Genomic DNA, 27,388 nt, shown 5'->3' with positions numbered 1-27,388 from the left:
GAAAGAGGGGAGACCTTACATGCGTGTTTAAAATGATGAAAGACATAGGTAAGGTGGAGGTTAGGTAAGGTAAGGCGTGGTCACGTGTATAGATCAGAATGGGAACCCAGAAACTTCAGCATAGGCTGAATCCTGTGTTGTGGTGGGAAAATAATGGACCTGTCAAGTTGCAGATTGCAAATGGAACCCGGCATGGTATCTGGGGAAAGTAAATGAGGTGAGCAAATGCATGTTAAGTGGTTGGATTCCAAGAAGCACAGAGGAACAATGGCATCCCGAACTGTAGGAAAGAGATGGTTAAGAAAGCACGGAGGGATATGTTCATTTATCGGGCAAGTTACAGGATTATAACATAGGGAGATCATATTTTATTAGAATGGTATATTACAGTTTAGGGTATAGTGTATATTAATGATTACTACACTACAGGGCAGATAAGGCATAGGAAAGGCTTGCATGAAAGTTGTCCATGCTGGAGAACTAGAGTTATGAGGAGAGATGGGAAATACTGGGGATGTTTCATCTAAAACAGATAAGTCTGAGGGAAGATTTAATTAAGTGTCTCAAAATATGGAGCCCACTTCAGGTGAACAAGAAGGACTTGTTTCCTCCAGAAGAAAGGGTGACAACTAGGGAGTGTGGGTTTCATTTAGCTGGTAGAGTGTTAGAGATGTTCTGTGTTCCACTAAGAATATGGGATCTGGAGCTCAGTATGCAGGAGCGGTGGACTGGTCACATTTGGATGGTGCTTGGCTGAGGACTTCAAAGGCAAGTCAATGGCCAAGAGGAGGGAAGTGAGATTGGCGCTACTGTGACTGGCATGGAGTTGACAGGACAGAAAGCCTGGTCTATGATGATGCTGGAAGCACATCCAAAAGCAGGAAAGGTGGGTTTGAGAGGATGCCCTCACTGAGTGCACAAGACTGTTGGACACTGCTGGGGTGACGTGCCCTAGAAGAAAAACTACTGGGGAAAACATCAAGTTAAGATGCAATGCAGAGCATGCAAAGGGTTAAGTGTTCCCTGGAAAGTTTCAGAACTATACTCCCACCCCCTCCCTTCTCCCCCTAACCCCGGTGCTAACCCGTGTTGTAAATTCATCATGGGAATCTTATTTTAGTTGAGATATAAATAGTTTCAGTCTCCATCACCAAGCTAAGTCTTATCTCTGGGCAAACGGTTAAAATTAGCAGGAGCGGCTGTGCATTTTCCAAAAGCGAGATTCCCTGCTGGAAATCTGTGGTATTTTGCTCCTCAGTCACCTCTTTTAGATCCACCTCGAGCCCATTTGACCTGAGCCTTTAAAGACACAAATCCTACTGACGTGGACGCAGATCCCACTTTGCTGCTGCTGTCATGCATTTGAAGGTGATTGAGAAGAATACATCAGAATTGTGGTTTGCCTGCAGGGTGTAGCTTTTCTCTGCACGGAACATGCTCTCTTCTCCCTCTGAGTGTGAGACTGAGGGCCTGTAAGGTTGCTTGGTTCTAGTGGGAAACACTTAAGGATTTTTTTTAAATTTCAAAATATACTTTATTCAAAAATAAATTGTATACAATGAATCATTCAATAACTTTCCATCCTTTCCATACGTTTCCATCATAGTCAGTACAAATCTGTACTTATGGCCACCAACGTGGCCCTCCAGTTGTTCACCTTACCACATCATTGTTGAGGGGTATACTCCCCGCCACCCGACCCCTCACACTCCCGCGGGTGGAGAAACCTATACCGTGGTCCTTCCCCACCGGGCCCTTGCGGTGGCTGCACCGAGTTTCAGTGCGTCCCTCAGCACGTACTCCTGCAGCCGAGAATGTGTCAGTCGGCAGCATTCTCCCACGGACATCTCCATGTGCTGGTAGATCATCAAGTTTTGGGCCGATCAAAGAGCGTCTTTCACCGAGTTGATGATCTGCCAGCAGCACTGGATGGTGGTCTCCGTGTGCGTCCCCGGGAACAGCCCGTAGATCAGAGAGTCCTCTGTTACGCAGCTGCTGGGGATGAAACGTGACACTAGCCCGTCCATCCTCCTCCATACCCTCTCTGCGAACTGGCAGTGTGCAAAGAGGTGGGTCACAGACTCCTCCTCACTGCAGTCCTCCTGTGGGCAGTGGTCACAATCCAGTTCTCAGTTGATCTCCTGGTGTGTTACCTTCCCGTTCCTCTGTCGCAGCATGTCCACCAACCCAGCACACGTTTCACTTCTCATAAGACATGGGCACCTCCAGCCGAGCTTTCTTACCCATCCCTCATGTGAGCCAGTCCACCGGTCAGTAAAAAGTTAACGGGATCCTAGGCAAGAAAGAGTTAACATATGAGTAGCATTTGACTGTTCTCTGCAGTTCGGAAGATTGAGGGGGAATCTCACTGAAACCTATTGAATATTGAAAAGCTTGGATAGAGTGGATGTAAAGATGTTTCCTGTAGTGAGGGAGTCGAGAACCAGAGGGCACAGCCTTGAAATACAAGGACATCCCTTTAACACCAAGGTGAGGAGGAGTTCCTTTAGCCAAAGGGTGGTGAATCTGTGGAATTCATTGCCACAAATGGCAGTGGAGGCCAAGTCACTGGGTATATTTAAAGTGAAGGTTGATAGGTTCTTGATTAGTCAGGGTGTCAAAGGTTACGGGGAGAAGGCAGGAGAATAAATAAATCAACTATGATGGAATGGCAGAGCAGAGTTGATGGGCTGAATGTTCTAATTTTGCTCCTAAGTCTTGTGAATTTTAGTGTATCTGCAGAGTCATACGGGCTAGACCAAGTCAGGTTTGAACACTTCCTAAAGGACACCAGGTCATGAAGGTAAAGATATGGGAACACAAGAGGGTCAGTTGGCCCTTCGTGTCTTCTCCACCATTCAAGAAGAATCTGCCTAACCCTTTATCCCACCAACCCCAAAATCAAACAATCTATATTGAATATCCTCAGTAGCTCAGCCAACCTCAGTCGTCTGAGTGAAGTTATTTCTTCTAATCTCTCTCCTGAATAGCTGAACATTTATTTTAAGATTGTTTTAGACACCCCAGTCAGGGGAGAAACAACAGCCTCACAGCCAGCCTCTGAAACCCTATTTGTAAATTTTAATACATTACCTCTCATTCTTCTGAACTCGAGAAGGTACTGAACTAGTCTTCCATTCATTGCCAGCTCCAAATGTAGCTTTCTAAGACAAAAGGTACCAGTTCTGAATGAATGTTTCTTGGAGCAGACTCAATGGGCCAAATAGCTAATTACGCTCCTATGTCTTATGTTGGGTGGCAGGGTAGATATACATCTCTACTAAAGGAGATGTAAAGCACTCCTTCCCTCCACTAGCCTGCAGGTCACCCTTGGGCAAGGTGTAGCACCTGCTTAGCCCGGCTCAGGGTCACGTGAAGCCATGGGAGCAGGTGGCAGCCGGTGCAGATCACAAGTCCTGGTTAAGTCCAGGCAGACAATCTCTGAAGAGTATTGGTAATGGCTGGGGTCACCCGTCTTGTAAAGACACTGCCCAGAAGAAAGCAATGGCACACCACTTCTGTAGAAAATTTGCCAAGAACTATCATGACCATGGAAAGACCATGATCGCCCATGTCATACGACACAGCACCTAACGAACGAACAACGTCTTATGGAATCTTCAACATGTCTCTCCCTTGCTGCTGATCACCCATCTCAGAGGGGTGACAGCAGGGAAATGAGGCACCATTTTACAGAATTTACCTGAGTTATTGAGAATGGCTGAACAGGTTAGCGCTTTATTCCCTGGAGCATAGGAGAACGAGGGAAGATTTGATAGAGGTATACAAAATCATTAGGGCTACAGATAGAGTAAACGTAAACAGATTTTTACCACTGAGATTGGGTGTGATTAGATCTAGAGGTCACAGGTTAAGGGTGAAAGGTGAAATATTTAAGGGGAACATGAGGGTGAATCTCTTCACCCAGAGGGTGGTGAGAGTGTGGAACCAGCTGCCAGAGGAAGTAGTGAATGAGAGTTCAGTTGCAACATTTAAGAGAAATTTGGATAAGTACATGGATGGGACATGGAGGCCTATCCATCACTTAGAACCATAGCACCATAGAACACAAAAGCACAGAAAACAGGCCATTCGGCCCTTCTAGTCTGTGCCGAAACATTATTCCGCTAGTCCCATTGACCTGCATCCAGTCCATAACCCTCCAGACCTCTCCCATCCGTGTACAGTACTGATCCAATTTATTCTTAAAACTTAAGATTGAGCCCACATTTACCACAGAGGAGCAGAATTAAGGCCATTTAGCCCATCGAGTCTGCTCCACCATTCAATCACGGCTGATCCTTTTTTCTCCTCCCCAGCCTTCTCTCCATAACCTTTAAACACAAAATAATCTGCAGATGCTGGGGTCAAAGCAACACTCACAACACGCTGGAGGAACTCAGCAGGTCGGGCAGCATCCGTGGAAACGATCAGTCAACGTTTCGGGCCGGAACCCTTCGTCAGGACTGAAGAGGGAAGGGGCAGAGGCCCTATAAAGAAGGTGGGGGGAGGGTGGGAAGGAGAAGGCTGGTAGGTTCCAGGCGAAAAACCAGTAAGGGGAAAGATAAAGGGGAGGCAGGGAGGGGATAGGCAGGAAAGGTGAAGAAGGAATAGGGGAAAACACAATGGGTAGTAGAAGGAGGCAGAACCATGAGGGAGGTGATAGGCAGCTGGGGGAGGGAGCAGAGTGACATAGGGATGGGGGAAGGGAGGGGGAGGGAATTACCGGAAGTTGGAGAATTCTATGTTCATACCAAGGGGCTGGAAACTACCTAGATGGTATATGAGGTGTTGCTCCTCCAACCTGAGTTTAGCCTCATCACGGCAGTAGAGGAGGCCATGGATGGACATATCTGAATGGGAGTGGGAAGCAGAGTTGAAGTAGGTGGCAACCGGGAGATCCTGTCTGTTGTGGTGGACGGAGTGGAGGTGCTCGACGAAGCGGTCCCCCAATCTGCGTCGGGTTTCACCGATGTAGAGGAGGCCGCACCGGGAGCACCGGATGCAATAGATGACCCCAACAGACTCACAAGTGAAGTGTTGCCTCACCTGGAAGGACTGTTTGGGGCCCTGAATGGTGGCAAGAGAGGAGGTGTAGGGACAGGTGTAGCACTTACGCTTACAGGGATAAGCGCCGGGTGGGAGATGAGTGGGGAGGGTCGTGTGGATCAGGGAGTCACGGAGGGACCGATCCCTGTGGAAAGCAGAGAGGGGTGGAGAGGGAAAGATGTGCTTAGTGGTGGGGTCCTGTTGAAGGTGGCGGAAGTTGTGGAGGATAATGTGCTGGATCCGGAGGCTGGTGGGGTGGTAGGTGAGGACAAGGGGAACTCTGTCCCTGTTGTGGTGAGGGGAGGATGGGGTGAGAGCCGAAGTGTGGGAAATGGAGGAGATGCGGGTGAGGGCATCATTGATGACAGCAGAAGGGAAACCACGATCCTTAAAGGAAGAGGATATTTGAGATGTCCTGGAACGGAAAGCCTCATCCTGGGAGCTGATGCGGCGGAGACGGAGGAACTGGGAATAGGGAATGGCATTTTTGCGTGTGGCGGGGTGGGAAGAGGTATAGTCGAGGTAGTTATGAGAGTCAGTGGGCTTGTAGAAGATGTCAGTGGACAGTCTGTCTCCAGAGATGGAGACCGAGAGATCGAGAAAGGGGAGAAAAATGTCTGAGATAGACCAAGTGAATTTGAGGGCTGGGTGGAAGTTTGAAGTAAAGTTGATGAAACTGACGAGCTCAGCATGGGTGCAGGAAGCAGCACCAATGTAGTCGTCAATGTACCAAAGGAAAAGTTGGGGAGCAGTACCAGAATAGGTTTGGAGCACAGACTGTTCCACATAACCAACGAAGAGGCAGGCATAGCTGGGGCCCAAACGAGTGCCCATAGTTACACCCTTAGTCTGAAGAAAGTGGGAAGAGCCAAAAGAGAAGTTATTAAGTGTGAACGCCGGGACCCTGCCCACCACACCTCCATTTCTATCTGCAGATAAACAGTTCAGCAAGGACTAGACAGGCCAAAGGATCTGTTTCTGAGCTGTAGTGCTCTTTGACTCGATGACAGTGTATCAGGCTTAGAGTGATTTTTTTTTTATTAAGTGCAATCGTGAACAATAGTCAGATCAGAAATGCTGATCAAGTCAACTAGTTCCCAAAGAGAACTCTGATAGGCCAATCAGATGGTTCACTGCTGCTCAGAAAACAGGCACAAGGGTCGCTAGCCCCTGTACCCCAGAAACACACGGGAGCAGTGCGGCGGAGGTACGTGCTGTGCATGAACTGATCTGAAAGCATCATGTTGACTCATAACAGATCGTGTTCACGTGGAACAGCTTAGTCAAGGATGGGGTGATCAGCACTGATGGACAAATTATACCTCCCCTACCCCGGCATGCCTGTTCGCGCACACTGGAGTGTCTGGGACTGGGCGACATTGTGGCAATTATGTCGTAGTGTCACAGGGATGAGAATGTCTCAGTCCCAGGTCGATGTGGCATTTGAAAGAAGAGAGTTCTCCCCAGTGGTCTGGACCTCAGGCCAGACCAGTGACTCTTTTCCCATTCCTGTGCGGGATCTTGTGCTGCCAAATTAGCTGTCAAACATTCTAAGTTATTACAGTGATTATAGAGTAGAGTATTCCACTGGAAACAAAAGAGATTCTGCAGATGCTGTAAATCCAGAGCAACACAGACACATTGCTGGAGATGCTCAGCTGGTCAGACAGCATCTATGAAGGAGAATAAACTATCAACATGTCAGGCTGAGACCCTTGCCTTCATCAGGATTGATCTCCACAGATGCTGCTCGACTTGCTGAGTTCCTTCAGCATTTTGTGTGTGTTACTTCATTATAAATCCTTTGGGATATCCAGGAAGGATGTGAAATTTGGGTTAACTTCTCCATATAAAGAGTCCTCAAGGCTGCCCTACCATTAAATATGACTATGGCTCATCCATGTTGGCCTCAACTTCTCTTCTGTGCCAATACCCCGTAATTCCTTGATATTTCACGTATTTATTATTTCAACTATAAATTATCAGCGTCCATCACCCTCAGGGGTAGAGAATTCCAGAGACTCACTGGCTTCTGAGAGAAGACTGTACTGTCAGGTCACCTCTGTTTTATTGGCCAGGGCCTTTTCTATAACCATGTTCCCTCATTTGACCCATTTATTTCCAACTTTCTTTTTCAATCCATGCTAACATATGTCCTCCAATTCATGAAGCAGTCTCTGATGTGGCAACTTGTGAAATATCTTTTGAAAACCTAAATACACAACTTCTACAGATTTCACTCAACTCTTCCTGCTCTTAAAAGCACAAGAAAGCAACATACACCATCAAGGGCCCTCACCATCCATGACCCTTCTTGCTACTACTATTGGGCAGGAGGTACAGGAGCCTTAGGTCCATGCCATCAGGTTTAGGAACAGTACTACCCCTCAACCATCAGGCTCCTGAACTAGCATGGATAACGTCACTGACTTCAGCTCTGAACTGACTCCACTACCTATGGACTTACTTTCAAGGACTTTACAAATCATGTCCTCAGTTTTACTTATTTATTTCTTATTTGTACAATTTGTCTTCCTTTGCACATTAGCTGTTTCCATCCACCACACCACCATCCATCTCCACACACCACATCCCTACCTCCTGTTCCATCACATCTCCAACCTCCATCACACCTCCATCTCCATCCACCACACCACCATCCATCTCCACACACCACACCCCAACTCCTGTTCCATCACTTCCAACCCTCATCCTCCACACCTCCATCCACCACCACACACCATACCACAACCGCTTGTTCCATCATGTCTAACCCTCATCCGATGCTTCCAACTCTATCCATCTCCACACACCACATCTCTACCTCCTGTTCCATCACATGCCCAACGTCCATCACCATCCACCACACCTCCATCCATCTCCACACGCCACACCTCTATCATGACCAACCCTCATCCACCACACCACTGTCCATCTCCACACACTATATCACCACCTCCTGTTCCATCACAAGTCTAACCCCTGTCCACCATACCTCCATCTTCATCCACCACACCTCCATCCCCATCCACCACACTTCCATCCATCTCCACACACCTTCTGTTCCATCACATGTCCAACCCCTGGTCCACCACACCTTCTCCCATCCTCATCCATTCTTCTGCTTCACTATGTCAGGTTGGACCATTTCTGTTGCCCCGTGACTTGGTGCAGAGAATCACTGAACTGTCATCCCATTTCTTGGTCACCTCTCAGCACCCGACTGCAGTCTGCAAGTGGAGATATGAAGGCACCCACCTGCTGCACAGCCGATGACATCTTCTTGAAGTGGAGAAATGCACAACAAGATATCGCAATCAGTGACTGAAGGAACAGGGAGAAACATTAATCCCTACTGGAGTCACACTAATGTTGTGAGATCACCTACAACAGTGGACCATTGAAACCAATTACTCCTTTAACTATGGCGGAAGTCAGATCCAACATTTCAGGAAATGTGGAGGCAAGGAAGTCAGTTTAGAACCATTTCTCCCATTTGTACACCCACTCAGCACAGTTCATGGCTGGAAATCAGAACCTTGTGTCGAAAACTCCGTAGTCAGCCTCCTCTCTGGGTTTCTGTGTTGAGAGTGTATTTTTGGCTTCCCATAGACACCTTCCTATATCAAAGAATCTTTAGTCTAAGTACTCTTAACGTCTGTAAGATCTTACTTTCCATTTCTGCAATTATGATCCGACTTTGGAATCATATTTTTCAAATACAAATGTCTATTCCTGTGTTATGGAATATGAGGCCCCGTGGTAGTGTATTGGTTAGCGCGATGCTGTCACATCTCGGAGCATCAGAGTTCAATTCTGACATCATTTGTAAGGTGTCCTCCCCTAGAATGTGTGGGTTTTCCCTGGGTGTTCCAGTTTCTTCCCACAGTCCAAAGGCATTACTGGTTGGTAGGTTTGTTGGTCATTGTAAATTACTCTGTGATTGGGCTAGGGTTAAATCTGGGGTTGCTGGACAGCATGGCTCGAAAGGCCAAAAGGATCTATTCCACACTGTATCTCAATAAATCAATTAGTTAATTTATAATGGCTGTATAAACACGTCACGGTATATTACAGCCCGTTACCAGTGGTGGCACTGTAGGACATGGTTTGCAGCTTTGCAGCTGAGATCCTTCACTCAATGACAGACGTTCCGTTGTTCCAACTAATTCACCTACTCGCTTAACCATTCAAGATAATAAGTCAAAGTACTGCATAAGAATAACAACAGGACAACAATATCAAACCTGTCAGAATTACACCCTGTTCCAATTATTGGCCCTCTTGTCACTACCAGCATTCAGCAGGACACCACCAGGCTGAGGAACAGTTATCACCTTCAACCATCAGGCTCCTGAACTGGTGTGAACCTCAACTCTGAACTGATCCTATGACCTATGAACTCACTACAACTCACGTTCTCAATATTATTTATTATTTGCTGTTTGTCTTCTTTTGCACATTGGTTATTTGTCAGTCTTCGTTTATGCATAATTTCCATAAATTCTATTCTATTTCTTTTTCCCTTGTAAATCCCTGCAAGAAAATGAACCTCAAGGTAGTATATGATAACAGATAAGAACTTAGGTAATAAATATACTTTGAACTTTGAACTTTTCTCCCCACTTCACCTGCAGGCTATTTTTGCTCTTGCCCTGTGTACCATATGTGGCTTTTAAGAAAAGCTCACTGTTAGAAGTGATTTGGCCAACAAAATAGGCTAGCAGAAGGGGTAAGCTTCACGTGCACCTCGGAAGTGAACGATCTACTATTAGTCCTGTGGAACTCCTTGCACAGGGTCATTTATTGTGCTTGAAGAAGGCAGCAGCTGAATCAAAAGGGGAATTAAATTCATGGTTAAATAAACCCACAATTCTGAAAAAGCAGAGTAGGTGCATAGGGAGTCCTCCTTGTTTAAGGCCTTTGGTTTGTGCCAGAGCCTTCCTTATTCAGTGAGGAAAGATTGGTTGGTGCATCTGCATTTAAAGATCAAAGGGAGCATTCAGGCTCTGGGTCTAGCCAATCGTTACATCTCTATATGAAACTGAGAGTCACACAGACCTCACGTTTGGCCCTAGCTCTCGGGGTGAAACTGCCAAATGGAATTTGAGAATATTTATGCATTGTAGACACACGTCCACAGGAGAATAGATGGCGGCTCAGTTCAGTCAACTGCACGGAAAATATGCTGCAGTGAGAAGGAACATTTTTGTCTGAATGATAAAAATAGAAAATAGAAAAAAAGAGCCTGTGAATGGATAACGGAACTGTTAGATCTTCCTGAACCTTCCTGCGGACCACCAGGGCAGTGATATTCAGTGGGACCCACCACTTTAAACATAATACCCTTCCTGTATTTGGGAGGACTGTTCAAGAATGGGCGGATACAGACAGGCCGGCAAAAAGGGAAACAGCTGAACATGTTGGAAGGCAGAAGTTTAAGTGGATACAGGACAGACTGTAGATAACTGAGATCTGGCACAACACACACAAAATACTGGAGGAACTCAGCAAGTCAAGCAGCATCTATGGAGGGGAATAACCAGTCAATGTTTTGTGCTGAGCTTTCACGGAAACTGGAAAGGAAGAGGGCAGAAGCCAGAAATAGAAGGGTGGGGTGGGGGTAGGTTGAGGGGCATGAGCTGGCAGCTGATAGGTAAGACAGGTGAAGGGGAAAATGGATATGTAGTAGGGGGGGAAGGGGATGGAGTAAGAAGATGGGAGTTGATAGGTGGTAAAGAGGTAAAGAAGAAGAAATCTCATAAGAGGACAGTGGGACAAAGAGAAGGAGGTGGGAAACCAGAGGGAGGAAGATGTGAGGGGTGAACAGATTGTGAGAGTGGGGAGGAGAAAGAGAGGGCATAAAGGGGCAAGAGAGATGAGGTAAAACAAGTTTAGGTACTTTAATTGGTAAATAGATGGAGATAGTTGTTGACAAGTTACATAGGTCAAATGGTTTAATTTGATAGGTGGATGAATGGACAGGTCGGCCAACAGAGGAGTAAAAAAAAGGATAAAGATTAATGGGAAAATGAAGAAATATCCTAAGTGATGATAACAGCCTCAGGATATCCCAGAACACGGATAAGTCCCCGGGGCCTGACGGAATATTCCCCAGGCTGCTCCACGAGGTGAGGGAAAAGATTGCTGAGCCTCAGGCTAGGATCTTTATGTCCTCGTTGTCCACAGGAATCGTACTGGAGGATTGGAGGGAGGCGAATGTTGTCCCCTTGTTCAAAAAAAGTAGTAGGGATAGTCCGGGTAATTATAGACCAGTGAGCCTTACGTCTGTGGTGGGAAAGCTGTTGGAAAAGATTCTTAGAGATAGGATCTCTGGGCATTTAGAGAACCATGGTCTGATCAGGGACAGTCAGCATGGCTTTGTGAAGGGCAGATCGTGTCTAACAAGCCTGATAGAGTTCTTTGAGGAGGTGACCAGGCATATAGATGAGGGTAGTGCAGTGGATGTGATCTATATGGATTTTAGTAAGGCATTTGACAAGGGTCCACACGGTAGGCTTATTCAGAAAGTCAGAAGGCATGGGATCCAGGGAAGTTTGGCCAGGTGGATTCAGAATTGGCTTGCCTGCAGAAGGCAGAGGGTGGTGGTGGAGGGAGTACATTCAGATTGGAGGATTGTGACTAGTGATGTCCCAGAAGGATCTGTTCTGGGACCTCTACTTTTCGTGATTTTTATTAACGACCTGCATGCGGGGGTAGAAGGGTGGGTTGGCAAGTTTGCAGACGACACAAAGGTTGGTGGTGTTGTAGATAGTGTAGAGGATTGTTGAAGGTTGCAGAGAGACATTGATAGGATGCAAAAGTGGGCTGAGAAGTGGCAGATGGAGTTCAACCCGGAGAAGTCTGAGGTGGTACACTTTGGAAGGACAAACTCCAAGGCAGAGTACAAAGTAAATGGCAGGATACTTGGTAGTGTGGAGGAGCAGAAGGATCTCGGGGTACATGTCCACAGATCCCTGAAAGTTGCCTCACAGGTGGATGGGGTAGTTAAGAAAGCTTATGGGGTGTTAGCTTTCATAAGTCAAGGGATAGAGTTTAAGAGTCGCGATGTAATGATGCAGCTCTATAAAACTCTGGTTAGGCCACACTTGGAGTACTGTGTCCAGTTCTGGTCGCCTCACTTTAGGAAGGATGTGGAAGCATTGGAAAGGGTACAGAGGAGATTTACCAGGATGCTGCCTGGTTTAGAGAGTATGATCAGAGATTAAGGCAGCTAGGGCTTTACTCTTTGGAGGGAAGGAGGATGAGAGGAGACATGATAGAGGTGTACAAGATAATAAGAGGAATAGATAGAGTGGATAGCCAGCACCTCTTCCCCAGCGCACCACTGCTCAATACAAGAGGACATGGCTTTAAGGTAAGGGGTGGGAAGTTCAAGGGGGATATTAGAGGAAGGATGTTTTACTCAGAGAGTGGTTGTGCATGGAATACACTGCCTGAGTCAGTGGTGGAGGCAGATACACTGGTGAGACTACTAGACAGGTATATGGAGGAATTTAAGGTGAGGGCTTATATGGGAGACAGGGTTTGAGGGCCAACACAACATTGTGGGCCGAAGGGCCTGTACTGTGCTGTACTATTCTATGTTCTATGTTCTAATACCTGAACCCAGTATAATATCGTTTTGAAAAATAGCTATGTTTATAATGTGGGAATGTACAGTAATTTAGCCTACAGAGCTATGAACAAAAAGTCTAACAAGGTCATTAGTAGATGTACTAAAGGAAGTTACTAGAAGGAATTATGGAAATGAATAAATAGTCGATGTGTTGGCCCAAAGTGACTACTGTTCATTCATTTTCATGGATGCTGCCTGACCTGCTGAGTTCCTCCAGTATGTTGTGTGTGTTGCTCGGTTTCCAGCATCTGCAGAATCTCTTGTGTTATTAAACAATTTACCTGATCAGTACCTTTATAGGGCCTTACTCTCTGCCCAGGTAACTGCACAGTAGAGTACCTGAGATGCCTGCTTTGGAACATTATCATTTTTCACACATTGCATCGTGTTTCTTTATTTTCCTGTAAATGCTTACAGGAAAATTAATCACAATGTAGAATACAGTGACATATGCATAATTTGATAATAAATTTACTTTGAAGATTGAACTTTGAGAAAGCTGCTAAAGAAATATAGGTCTTTCCCATCTCCCAGCTCTCCAAAGAGTTTTGAAAACACTGTTTATTTCATCACCAGTACATCTGCACTGCTAGTCCCGTATACCAACCACCCACCACGCTTCCTGAGGGGTATTAAGGGGATTAATCTCTGGGTAATGTAAATTGGAATTGGATACATCCATGGCCTTTTTCTGTTTTACTGACAGTAAAGGAGAGACGGAGATTGGTCCTCAACCAGCTGTGATTACCAGTATTCCCTATCCTCCAGTCTCTTGGTCTGGAGTTCCCACAATTGATGATTAAAATGTCCAGTTTATTCATCTGTTACTGCACAACGAGCTCCAGAGGTTTTAGAAATGAAGGCAGGGAAGAATTATTAAATATTTAAAGATTAGCTTTATTCGTACATTGAAACAAAATGCATCATTTTGCGTGAACATCCAACACAGTTCAAGGATGTGCTGGGGGCAGCCTGCAAGTGTTGCCACGTTTCCAGCGCCAACGTAGCCTTCCCACAGCTCACTAACCCCAACCCATACAGTATGTCTTTGGAATGTGGGAGGGAACCAGAGTGCCCGGTCAGAGGGAGAATCCTCAAACTCCCTACAGAGAATGGGAGGAATTGGACCCCATTCGTTGGTACATTAAAGTGCTCTGCTGGTCACCTCGCCATGTGCCGCCATCCCAAGTTGGCGGGTTAATTGTCTGCTGTAAGTTGTCTCTCATGTTTGGGTGAGGGGGAGTTGATGGAAATGTGGGGAGAGTAACATGAGATTAATGTAAGTACTCAATGCTCAGCGCAGACTTAGTGAGCCAAGGTGCCTGTCTCCATGTCAGACCATAAGACATAGGAGAAATTTAGGCCATTCAGCCCATCGACTCTGCTCTGCCATTCAACTACTTTCCCTCTCAACCTGCCTTCTCCCCATAACCTTTGACACCCTTACGAATCAAGAACCTATCAACGTCCACTTTAAGTACACCCACTGACTTGGCCTCCACAGCCGTCTGTGGCAATGAATTCCACAGATCTGCCACCCTCTGGCTAGAGAAATTCCTCTCCATTTCTGTTCTAAAGGGGCATCCCTCTGTTCTGAGGCTGTGCTGAGGAAACATCCTCTCCACACCCACTCTATCTACTTCTGTAGTTACTTAAGCCCATTGCCCTACTGGGGCGCAGGCCACCAACAGCAGCTCGTCAGAGTTTCAAGTTGTCCTCAAGTGCAGCCCATTTTCTTGCTGTATACTATTTCTCCCAGGAACGAGGCTTTGGAGCTTCTGTTGGCGTATCTGTAGCTCTGGGTTGTTACGGGGTGGGGTGGCTCACCCCATGCCCAACCCTCCTCCTTTCGCAGCCGGGCTTGGGACTGTCCATGGCGGAGTTCCACTCTAACTAGGCCTGACAATATTCAGTAGGTTTCAAAGAGATTCCCCCCTCACTCTTCCATACTGCAGTTAGCCATCAAGTGTTCCTCGTTTGTTAACCCTTTCATTCTTGGGATCGTTTTTTGTGAACCTTCTCTGGACCCTCTCCAATGCCAGCACATCCTTTCTTAGAGATGGGGCCCAAAGCTGCACACAATTCTCCAAATGTGGTCTGACCAGTATCTTATAAAGTCCAGCATTACATCCTTGCTCTCTATATTCTAATCCTCTCAAAATGAATGCTAACATTTGCATTAGTCAGGTTGGAAATATTGGCTGCCCCATGGCGAGGGAGTGTTAATGCGATGATTGGTGGTGGGGTAGGGTTCATGTAGCCTCCAGGGCCATGCCCCACCACTGCAGACACCCTCAGTATTGCTGGTGGTGTGACTATGCAGAGACAGGGACTGGGGCACATCGTGTGATCTGCGCCAGATCGCTGGGCTCCGGCAGAGTAAAAGCAAATTGATTTTATTTCTCCCTTTGTAAACTAAAAGGGGGAGAATCAATCGTCTCCTAATTTTAATCAGCACGTCAAAGACCACGCTCGGAACACGGACCAGCTGAGCCACAGACACATCCGCGTCTACCAGCTCTACAGTCGCACCAGCGGTAAGCATGTCCAGATCCTCGGCAAGAGAATCAACGCAACTGCTGAAGATGGCAGCAAATACGGTGAGAAATCCCGCTGACAACGCCGACGTACCGACTAACTCAGCTCAAGCCCCAACTGTGTTCACAGTCAGAATCAGGTGCAATATCACTGGCAGATGTTGTGAAATTTGTGGCTCTGTGGCAGCGGTACAGTGCAATATATAATAATAAACTATAAATTACATTAAGTATATACACTGTATAAGTAAATATGTAATTGAATTAAACATGTTGCAAAAAGAGAGAAAGAAAGAAAGATAAATGCTGAGTAGCGAGGCCATGTACAAGGGTTCATTGTCCATTCAGAAATCTGACGGTGGATGGGAGGAAGCTGTACCTGAAACCTTGAGTGTGTGCCTTCAGGCTCCCGTACCTCCTCCCTGACGGTAGTAGTGAGAAGAGGGCACGTCCTGGCTGATGGGAGTCCTTAGTGATGGATGCCAACTTTTTGAGACATTGCCTTTTGAAGATGTCCTGTATTAGGTGTGTTGCAACATGCAACATAAAGCAACAGCATTTAACAATTATATGAATAAATAATTATATAAAAATAAAGTTAGAAGTTAAAGTACAAATATGGACTAAAATGTGCATAAATACATAAATACCAACAGGTATTTACAATGTAGTCTGTGATGCCACAGCTGACCCTGGCCGGAATGAAGGTTGGGCAACTCCTGTCAATCAAAAGTGGTGTCTATCAATTATTGTAATTTATTTTACACACTCAATTCGCATGCTGCAACCTTCTCAACACCAGATTAAATGGACTCAACTCTGAAATTTTGAGTAACGGGATAGTTAGGATAATCACTCCATGTAAATTTTTGCAAGTCAGTCAGAAAACAACCAAAATCTTCAGACTGATGTTCCAAGTAATGTATGTACACCTAGGAGTGAATTTCAGAATGGAATATACCGAGGGATTGAGGAGATGCATAATAGATGCCCAGGAGCGAGTTAAAATGGGAATCACATCAAGGGATTTACGATTAATGTAGCTGGGAGCGAGATTCAGGCTGGAACTGAATTGAGGGATCTGACTGGTTTATAGATAGACCGAGAGATCTCTTGATGTGAGTTAAGGCTAATTGAGGGATTCGGAGTATTTATATGAAATAATAGACTTACAGGTGTAAGTTACCAGACAGAATTTAATCGAGAAGATTGGTTGGGTGGAGGATATAGACATGGACCAACAGTATTGAGGAACAAGGAATAGACTGGAATGTAATCAAAGGGTTTACATTATACTCGTTTTGACCATTAAAACATGCGGGAACCTTCACAAACTCCCACAGCCCCAAATGATCTTGGGATTTCAATTTCTGAGGCCTACAAAAAGTAGTGAATATGGCCCAGTCCATCAAAGGTCAAGCTCTCCCCACCATTGAGCACATCTACATAGAATGTTGTCCTTGGAAAGCAACATCCATCATCAGAGACCCCCATCACCCAGATCATATTCTCTTCTCACTGCTGCCATCAGGAAGAAGGTACAGGAGACTCAGGACTCACACCAGCAGGTTCAGGAATAGTTATTACCCCTCAACCATCAGGATTTTGAACCAGACTCACTCCATCACTGAACTGTTCCCTCAATCTATGGACTCATTTTCAAGGACTCTTCATCTCATGTTCTCAATATTTGTTGCTTATTTATTTATTTATTTATTATTATTACTTCTATTTTTCCTTTTGTATTTGCACAATTTTTTATCTTTTGCACTTTGGTTGATTGGCTGTCCTGTTGGGTGAGGTCTTTCATTGATTCTATTATGGCTCTTGGATTTACTGAGTATGCACCCAAGAAAATGAATCTCAGGATTCTATACGCTGAAATATATGTACTTTGATAATAAACTTACTTTGACTTTGATTTATATACTGGATAATAAAGCTGAGAGTGAGTCACAGACTAGGATCTGATGTGGGGCTCAGTGACTTTCTGTAGAATAGTAGGTCTCTAATATTTGATCATGGAAGAGTGATTTGATTACTATGGATTTGTGCCAGCCACGTGGAGCTTTGTCTGCAGGGGTTAAGGGATATTTATGTAAATAGAGCAGGACAATTCTGCAAAAACAAATGAATGGACTCCGGATTGAATTGGGATTGGGAAAGCTCCTGCATGAGTACTCAAGAATCTCACAGGGAATGGGGTGAACGGAATCAGAATCGGATTGGATTGGGATTGGGAAATTTCCTACATGAGTGCCCAAGGATCTCATAGGGAATGGGGCGAACGGAATCAGAATCGGATTTAGGTTTCATATCACTGGCATATGTCATGACATTTGTTGTTTTGTGGTACAGCGCAATACAAAAATAAAACCACATTTCAATGAGAAAATAGAAATATTAAAATTAAATAATTAGTGCAAAAAGAGAGCAAAAATAGTGAGGTAGTGTTCATGGGTTGCTTTATGGTCCATTCGGAAATCTGATGGTGGAGGGGAAGAAGCTGTTCCTACAACACTGAGTGTGTGTCTTCAGGCTCCTGTACCTTCCCTCTGACATTAGCAATGAGAAGAGGCCATGTCCTGGGCGAAGGTGGTCCAGTGAGATGGAGGAACTGAGCGAAATACATGTTAGTAGGGAAGTGGTGTTAGGTAAATTGAAGGGATTGAAGGCAGATAAATCCCCAGGGCCAGATGGTCTGCATCCCAGAGTGCTTAAGGAAGTGGCCCAAGAAATAGTGGATGCATTAGTGATAATTTTTCAAAACTCGTTAGATTCTGGACTAGTTCCTGAGGATTGGAGGGTGGCTAATGTAACCCCACTTTTTAAAAAAGGAGGGAGAGAGAAACCGGGGAATTATAGGCCGGTTAGCCTAACGTCGGTGGTGGGGAAACTGCTGGAGTCAGTTATCAAGGATGTGATAACAGCACATTTGGAAAGCGGTGAAATGATCGGACAAAGTCAGCATGGATTTGTGAAAGGAAAATCATGTCTGACGAATCTCATAGAATTTTTTGAGGATGTAACTAGTAGAGTGGATAGGGGAGAACCAGTGGATGTGGTATATTTGGATTTTCAAAAGGCTTTTGACAAGGTCCCACATAGGAGATTAGTGTGCAAACTTAAAGCACACGGTATTGGGGGTAAGGTATTGGTGTGGGTGGAGAATTGGTTAGCAGACAGGAAGCAAAGAGTGGGAATAAACGGGACCTTTTCAGAATGGCAGGCGGTGACTAGTGGGGTACCGCAAGGCTCAGTGCTGGGACCCCAGTTGTTTACAATATATATTAATGACTTGGATGAGGGAATTAAATGCAGCATCTCCAAGTTTGCGGATGACACGAAGCTGGGTGGCAGTGTTAGCAGTGAGGAGGATGCTAAGAGGATGCAGGGTGACTTGGATAGGTTGGGTGAGTGGGCAAACTCATGGCAGATGCAATTTAATGTGGATAAATGTGAAGTTATCCACTTTGGTGGCAAAAATAGGAAAACAGATTATTATCTGAATGGTGGCCGATTAGGAAAAGGGGAGGTGCAACGAGACCTGGGTGTCATTATACACCAGTCATTGAAAGTGGGCATGCAGGTACAGCAGGCGGTGAAAAAGGCGAATGGTATGCTGGCATTTATAGCGAGAGGATTCGAGTACAGGAGCAGGGAGGTACTACTGCAGTTGTACAAGGCCTTGGTGAGACCACACCTGGAGTATTGTGTGCAGTTTTGGTCCCCTAATCTGAGGAAAGACATCTTTGCCATAGAGGGAGTACAAAGAAGGTTCACCAGATTGATTCCTGGGATGGCAGGTCTTTCATATGAAGAAAGACTGGATGAACTGGGCTTGTACTCGTTGGAATTTAGAAGATTGAGGGGGGATCTGATTGAAACGTATAAGATCCTAAAGGGATTGGACAGGCTAGATGCAGGAAGATTGTTCCCGATGTTGGGGAGGTCTAGAACGAGGGGTCACAGTTTGAGGATAGAGGGGAAGCCTTTTAGGACCGAGGTTAGGAAAAACTTCTTCACACAGAGAGTGGTGAATCTGTGGAATTCTCTGCCACAGCAAACTGTTGAGGCCAGTTCATTAGCTATGTTTAAAAGGAAGTTAGATATGGCCCTTGTGGCTACAGGGGTCAGGGGGTATGGAGGGAAGGCTGGGTTCTGAGTTGGATGATCAGCCATGATCATAATAAATGGCGATGCAGGCTCGAAGGGCCGAATGGCCTACTCCTGCACCTATTTTCTATGTTTCTATGTTTCTATGTTTCATGATGGATGGAACACTTCTGGGGCATCGCCTTTTGAAGGCGTCCTCAACGCTGGAGAAGATAGTGCCCAAGGGGGAGCTGGCTGAATCTGCAACTTCCTGCAGCTTTTCCCAATCCTGTGTGGTGCCTTCTCCGTGCAGTTTATTAATCTGTTTCTTCACTCGAGGTACCGGACCATCATGCTCCCCCCACTCCACTGCCATCTCCCTTCTTCCCTTGTCCCTTGTGGTTCCTTGGCTAATGATTCTGGCAATCTTGTTATCTCTGGTGAAGGCCTTGACTTTAATGGAGCTCTCTGTTCTTGCAGCTAAACTGCTGGTGGAAACGGACACATTTGACAGTCGAGTACGGATTCGGGGAGCAGAGACAGGGCATTATATCTGCATGAACAGGAAAGGGAAACTGGTAGGCAAGGTAAGTTCCAGACTGAATCTGAGATCTGAAGACTACCAAAGTCCAAAGTGGAATAAGCCCAACAAGACCCACAGGAGTACCTTCAACATTTGTGTGGAACACAGTAATATTTCACTGTAACCTGTAACCTCATGTCAAAACTGAACCACAACTCACATAGGAAAATATAAGTCAGTCTTTCAATTGCTATATAATCTCTCACCTCCTGCTATTAACATCCCAAACTATCTCACAGCCAGTGAAATGTGGTTGGTGTTACCCAGTTTGCTCACAGTAATCTCCCACAAACTACACTGTGATCACATGATGGCATGAACATTGACTTCTCTAACTTCCGCTAGGCCCCACCTCCCCCTCGTACCCCATCTGTTACTCTTTTTTATGCACACATTCTTTCTCTCACTCTCCTTTTTCTCCCTCTGTCCCTCTGAATATACCTCTTGCCCATCCTCTGGGTCACCACCCCCCCGTCTTTCTTCCCGGACCTCCTGTCCCATGATCCTCTCGTATCCCCTTTTGCCTATCACCTGTCCAGCTCTCGGCTCCATCCCTCCCCCTCCTGTCTTCTCCTATCATTTTGCATCTCCCCCTCCCCCTCCAGCTTTCAAATCCCTTACTCACTCTTCCTTCAGTTAGTCCTGACGAAGGGTCTCGGCCTGAAACGTCGACTGCGCCTCTTCCTATAGATGCTGCCTGGCCTGCTGCGTTCACCAGCAACTTTGATGTGTGTTGCTGTGATCACACACGGATCATTTTTGTTAATTGGGAACATTCAGCAAGTCAGGAAGCGTCCATGGAAGGAGAACAATTAATGGTTCAGCTCTTTGTCAGGACCGCCATCCTGTCTAGAAACATTCACTGAGGATAGGTTGACTCCCAAACAATGGGAGAACTTTGCAACTACTCCGTAAAATGACACAGTTGGATCTGTGATATCCAATAGCGAGAGCAGACAGGGACGGATGATCAAAGCTTAGTCAGGTTTTAAGGAGTTTTTTGAAAAGTACAGAGCCAAAGAGGATTAGGGAGGAAATTGCAGGGCATGGGGTTCTGAGGATAGATGTCAGTAATTCTGTAATTACTTAGAGATTTTCAAAGGCTGCTGTTTTTGAGGTGAGGGAGGTACACGTGCTGAAATACTTTGGAATGCCCTGACCTCAGTACGATCAGTTCTTTAGTGCCAGCTTCTCCCAGCTTGGGAATCAGAAATTATAAGTGGCATCAAAATAACCTCTGGCATTGGCAGCCATATTTCTGGATTTACATATTTGGATAAATTCTTATCAGGTAAAGGCATCTGTGGTGCAGATCAGCTAATATAGACTTTTCTTTAAAACAAAACTGTGTTTCTGTGATGCATTTCACAACCTCGTGATTTTGCTCAGCACTCAGTAAATGAAATTCTTTTGAAGAAGTCACTTGGTCATCGTATGTAACCCAAGTACCAATTTTCATACAATAAGATTCCACAAAGATGGGATTTCTCATCCATTACCTGCAGCAATTTCCTATGTTACACTCCACTTCCAAAATTCAGAACCGCTACAGACAAAGGACTGAAACTTCAGAAACACAAGTTCCTGCAGGTGCTGGAGATCTTGAGCATCATGCACAAGTTCAAGGTTAATTGTCATTCAACCATACACATGTATACAGCTAACCGAACCAGTGTTTTGCTGGGGCCAATGTACACAACACAGTACGTACAGTCACACACAGCACACAACACATATAATTATGATAGCAGAAAAACATGCAGTTACAAAAGAAAACACAATAATATAGACCAAGTCCCAGAGTGTCCTGGCCTGTAGATTGATGCATGGATGTTGTCCTGGAGCCATGTTTCTGCAAGAACAAGCCTACTGCAGTTTCTCATCTCACTCAGTGCAGCCGCAGTCGAATGCAATCCAACTTGTTTTCCTGGGACTAAGCACTGATGGGAGGGGCCAGCCCCCAACCCAGTACAGCATCCAGTGGCACACAGCCAGCTCCTGCATTTCCCTCCCTGGTGGTTGCATCAGGCGACTCCAAGACACGAAAGAGGTCGGGTCAACAGCACTATAGAGGCTATGCAGCTCCCCCATTGTTGGTCTTGCCAATGAACCAGTGAATCGGACTTGCAGTATTCTACTGTACTGGAGTACACAAAACGCTGGAGGGTCTCCACCAGTCAGGCAACATCTACTGAGGAGAATAAACAATGGTAGTTTTGGGTCAATCAGTACCTCAGCACTAAACTTCAACTGTTTCTTTCTCTCGAAGATGCTTTTACCTGCTGAGTTCCTCTAGCATTTTGTGTGTGTTAACTAAATTTTAGAGGCAGCTGCCGCTGGTGTTCTGGGTTTAGTCCATGATTGTGGAGCAGTTTACACTACCATCTGTTTTGGTGATATTGGTTCAGGAATAGGTGTTGTCCAGGACATTATCAGTGCTGGATGAAGTCTGGCGATCTTGAAGTGACTATCCCTGTCACTGGCCAGACTCTTCAGAAATAATAGCAGTTATTTAAATAATAACAATTGATGGTGTGGATAGGCAGAGGCTTTTTCCCAGGACTGAAATGGCTAGCACGAAAGGGCACAGTTTGTACGTAGGTACAGAGGAGATGTCAGGGGTAAGTTTTTTGCACAGAGAGTGTTGAATGAGTGGAATGGGCTGCTGGCGACAGTGGTGGAGGTGGATACGATAGGGTCTTTTAAGAGACTCCTGGATAGGTACATGGAGCTCAGAAAAATAGAGGGCTATGGGTAACCCTAGGTAATTTCTAAGGTAAGGACATGTTCAGCACAGCATTGTGGGCCGAAGGGCCTGTATTGTGCTGTAGGTTTTCTATGTTTCTTTGTTTCTATGATCCTTCCCCACTTTTCAAATCTACTGCTCAGCTTTTTTTCTCCAATCCTGCTGAAGAGTTTCGGCCCAAAACATCAACTGTACTTTTTTCCATAGATGCTGCCTGACCTGCTGAGTTCCCCCAGCGTTTTGTGCATGTTGCATGACAGGAACCTTGGTAGATTTGTTTACTCCACTTAGTATTGTTCAGACTCCCTGTCTCTGAGCAACTCTCTACCTTGGGGGACATGAACGTGGGTGAAGTTGTCAGCCAGGAGGCCAGCAGTGCAGAAGTTGAGTTAACTGGATAGCTAAGAACGTTTGTAATAGCAATGAAGGCCTGAGTGGCCTCCTTCTATTCTGTGTGACGTCAAGAAGCTGAATGAACACTTCCTAACTTTGTAACACAAGTTTTAAGGGCTGAATGGCCTCATTCTGTTCCATTTTCCCTTTCACTATAAAAAACCCCGGACTGGGCTTCAGCCTGGAATGGGATGGAGAATCCCTACCACCCTCCTCCGTTGAGTACCTCCTTTCTACAGTCCACCCTCCCCTGTCCAGTCTGTCTTTTCTAAGTCCATTTCAGTGAACAGGGCAATGAATAAAGGAGTTAGATTATAACAGGGAACACTTTGCAGACTCTGTTTTGGGAAAACGGAGCCAGGAACAGGCCATGTGAACACCCTGCTATGGGACCATTTTGATGCTAACATCCAGTCCCTTTCTGAAAGACATGGAGAGCAGTCCCGGCCATAGCGATTGCTCTTAGGGCTAGACGTTCCATCGACTCCAGGAGTCAGACCCCACTGCTCACTCCGAGCTTGCACAAGCTGGACTAAGCAAGCACCTGCCATCTCTTGTGTAACCAGTCACTGAACTTGGCAACTACAGCAGAATGTAGAACTTTCAAATGAGAAAGATTACCTCGATGTTTGTGCTGTAGAGCATGGAACAGTTCCTAAGGCTATCAATAAGTGTACCGAGTGGAGCTGGCAGTGGGGACAAGCTCCCATTACATATTAAATGCTCCCAATGGCGTGCGTCTCAAATAGCCTCTGACAACCAAGTCCAGCTCCTGGCCATCACGTGTGGCTTAGCTGCTATGCCCAGTGGAACCAGTTCTACTGACAGGAGAAGAGGTAAATATGGGTTATTAGCACCTTAAAACCAGTCGCTTCGGACAGATGAGGCTCGTCAGCCATGGTTGGCAGCTCATCTAGGTGAAGGAAAACTCTGATCTCAAACCTCCACTGTCCTGCGGCTATACCCACTCATGGGGGAGGCTTCGGGACTAAACCCTGAGGGAAAAATTCCAGAGCTGGAGGCCCCGAGGCAGTCCCCTGTGGAGTTCAACACTGACTGGCAACTCCTGCGATGCCGCTGGTGCCAAATGTATCGGTCTCTGTCATATCAGCTGCATGGAGGGAGGGAGCCTGATGCGTGGGCAACTTGCTCTCCATATTGTATTATTCGGCCCATCAGGCCTGCTCCACGTCCCTCTTACCTGTTCTCCTGCCTTCTTGTCTTGTAACGGAGTTTCAGAAGATGACTCACTCATCACAGGGATACCTTGGATCAGCTCTTGTACCCATAATGGTCACGCAGCTAGTCCAGTTGAATTTCTGGTCACGGACAACCCCCACCTCCCCAGCCAGATGTTGATAGTGGTGAACCCAACAATGGTCATATCATAAACACAAGAGGTTCTGCAGATGCTGGAAATGCAGAGCCACACACAAAACGCTGGAGGAACTCAGCAGGTCAGGCAGCACCATGCCATTATGAGGGATCGTATATAAAGAATTAAGAGTGAAATAAGATTTCCAAGCACTAATCTCAAGGATCTGAAAGGTTCATACTTCAGAATTTGGGAAATCACATCATGAGGGTTCCCACCCACCCTGCTCATGGACTGTTTGACCCAAACCCATCAGGGAGGACCCTAAGTAGCATCCACACCAAGGGTTCAATGGCTCTATCTAGTATCAGAGAATGCATACAGTATACAACCTGAAATTCTTACTCTACACAGACATCCACGAAGCAGAAGAAAAACCACAAAGAATGAATGACAGAAAACATTAGAACCCCAAGGCCCCCCTCCCCCCCCATGCACAAGCAGCAGCAGATCATCAACCTTCCCCCCACTTGTTCCAGCAGGAACCCCCACTCACCAAGCAAAACCCCCAAAGAGAGACTGTGCTCTGCAGTCCAACAAAAACCATCGTTCACTCAGCAGTTTGACGTGCCGCAGGCTCTCCCTCTCTCTCACTAACAAGGGAGAGAGGTGCGACACCCATCCCACAGCCAGAGAAGAGACAAACAGATCACTCTTTCGATGTTACATTCTGAAGAGACGCTTATCTGAGCTCTCCCGTCTCGAGAGCTAGCAGATTCTTCTCCCCTACCTCCATCGAGAGGGATGGAGGGAGGGAGAAACAGAGAGAGGAAGGGAGAGGGAGAGAAGGGGGAGGGGGAGGGGAGGGGGAGAGAGGGGGAGGAGAGAGTTAGACAGATTGCTCGATGCTGAGGCCTCCGACAGTCACACCTACTCTCCTGATGTTCCCATCTCCCATGATGCTTCAGTTAGTGACACTACCAGGGAATCAGGCCCAAAATGGCTGCCCAAGGCTGCACCTCCAAGGTGCACATCTTCCAAGCCGCTTCTGGAGATGTCAAAAACGGCTGGTCTGTGAGCTCCGGGAGTACCTGACTTAAAAATTTACTTTCCCCAAGCAGTAAGACTGATCAACACCTCCACCCACTAACCCATCCCACCAGCACTATTTTATGAATTCCTATCAGAGTTACTTCACTCTTGTGCCTAGTGAAACTTGCAATCCATTGATCTACGCAAGCCATCTTATGAACTTATATTTATTGTGTTCTTCATCTTACGTGCTTTGTTCGTGCTGCATGGTCCGGAGTTTGTACTTTACACTTGTGACTGAAAATGACATTAAACATTCTTGAATCCTGGATCTTGAGAATATTAAATGTGGCATTTCCGTATTTCCACAGCTGGTTGGCAAAGGCAAGGATTGCATTTTCACTGAAATATTGCTGGAAAATAACTACACGGCGCTGAGGAACACCAAGTATGAAGGTTGGTACATGGCCTTCACCAGGAAGGGACAGCCCAGGAAGGCGACAAAAACAAGGCAGAACCAGCGAGAAGTCCACTTCATGAAGAGACTGTTCAAAGGGGAGCCGCTCTTTCCGAACCAGGACCGCCAAAGGCACTTTGAGTTTATCAATTACCCCGTCACCAAAAGGACTCGGAGGACACGCCTTCCCAAGCGCCAGCGGACATAGGGAAAGACAGCTCCTGGGACTCTCAATATTTTTTAAATAAGATGTTTTATTTTTTTATACTTCATTTTAATGAGTAGACAGTAGAACAGAAACAGGTTTTTTTAAAAAAAAATTAAAAAATTGAATAAAAACGAAACAAAGTTGTAAAAAATAGAATGTTGTTTGATGTGTCCTGCTTCGTATATCTCAGAGACTGTGCTACGGTGTCAAAATGTTTGCAGGAATTCCCAACCACTGATTGTAACGAAAGACTTACAATAATTGAAATCTACCAAATATTGAAAGGCCTGGATGGAGTGGACATGGAGAGGATGTTTCCTACAGTGGGAGAGCTTAGGGCTGGAGGCCAGAGCCTCAGAATAGATGTCCCTTTAGAACAGAGATGAGAGAGGTGAGGAGGAATTTCATCAGTCAGAAGGTGGTGAATCTGTGGAATTCATTGCCATAGATGGCTGTGGAGGCTGTCATTGGGTATATTTAAAGCAGAGGTTGATAATTCTTTACTACTAAGAACGTCAAAGGTTATGGGGAGAAGGCAGGAGAATGGGGTTGAAAGGGACAATAAATCAGTCATGGTGGAATGGCAGAGCAAGCTAGATGAGCTGAGTGGCCTAATTCTGCTCCTGTGTTTTGTGGTCTTTTATTTATTTATCGAGATACAGCGCAAAACAGGCCCTTCCGCAACCCTCACGCTGCATCGCCCAGCAACTCCTGACTAAACCCTAGCCTAATCACAGGACAATTTACAATGGCCAATTAACCTATCAACCAGTACATCTTTGGCCTGTGGGAGGAAACCAGAGCACCCGGAGGAAACCCATAAGGTCACAGGGAGAACGTACAAACTCCTTACAGACAGCAGGGGGAATTGAAACCGAGTCACTGGTACCGTAAAGCGTTGTGCTGCCCACTACGCTACCCGTGCTGCCATTTCCAGTCCCGTGAGTGTACGTTGGACCTTGGCAGGAGAGGAGCCAAAATGATTTGGATTGTAAAATTTACCAGAAGTCAAGTTCAAGTTTTCCATCATTCAATCATATACATGTACACTGCCAAAGAAACAATGTTCCTCCAGACCAAGGTTCACAACACAGTACCTATAACTCAGACACAACACAGTAAGTGATCTTACCATGAATAAGTTAACTAATCATAATGAAGTATATTGCAGAAGATTGGCATTTAGCACAAGGTGCATTTGTGACACGGGTTAAAAAGTGTAATGCTAATGACACTCCACACGTGATGACATCTCGATGATGCCAGGGAGTTCAGTAGCCTCACGGCCTGGAGGAAGAAACTGTTTCCCATCCTAACAGCCTTTGCTCTAATGC

At 45.9% G+C, this 27,388-nt stretch overlaps 1 protein-coding gene across 1 annotated transcript; it reads left to right on the top strand.

Annotated features, from left to right (window-relative positions):
- The first annotated feature begins 10,200 nt into the window (after positions 1-10,200).
- On the top strand, positions 10,201-26,054 carry LOC134351232 (fibroblast growth factor 8-like). The gene is made up of 5 exons (XM_063057337.1): positions 10,201-10,242; positions 14,369-14,471; positions 15,133-15,288; positions 19,801-19,907; positions 25,761-26,054. Exons 1-5 carry the CDS (start codon positions 10,201-10,203, stop codon positions 26,052-26,054), a joined length of 702 nt encoding a protein of 233 aa, XP_062913407.1.
- Positions 26,055-27,388: the final 1,334 nt, after the last annotated feature.

Source organism: Mobula hypostoma, chromosome 8, assembly GCF_963921235.1.
Source record: "Mobula hypostoma chromosome 8, sMobHyp1.1, whole genome shotgun sequence".
Classification (NCBI taxonomy): Eukaryota; Metazoa; Chordata; class Chondrichthyes; order Myliobatiformes; family Myliobatidae; genus Mobula; species Mobula hypostoma.
The sequence above is the reverse complement of the archived record's forward strand: the minus strand, read 5'-3'. Positions and strand labels throughout refer to the sequence as shown.

Coding starts and splice junctions, on each gene's coding strand:
- LOC134351232 (XM_063057337.1), top strand. CDS start 10,201: ATGGCGGCTCAGTTCAGTCAACTGCACGGAAAATATGCTGCA. Junction 15,289..19,800: donor TGAAGATGGCAGCAAATACG/GTGAGAAATCCC, acceptor CTGTTCTTGCAG/CTAAACTGCTGGTGGAAACG. Junction 19,908..25,760: donor AAGGGAAACTGGTAGGCAAG/GTAAGTTCCAGA, acceptor GTATTTCCACAG/CTGGTTGGCAAAGGCAAGGA.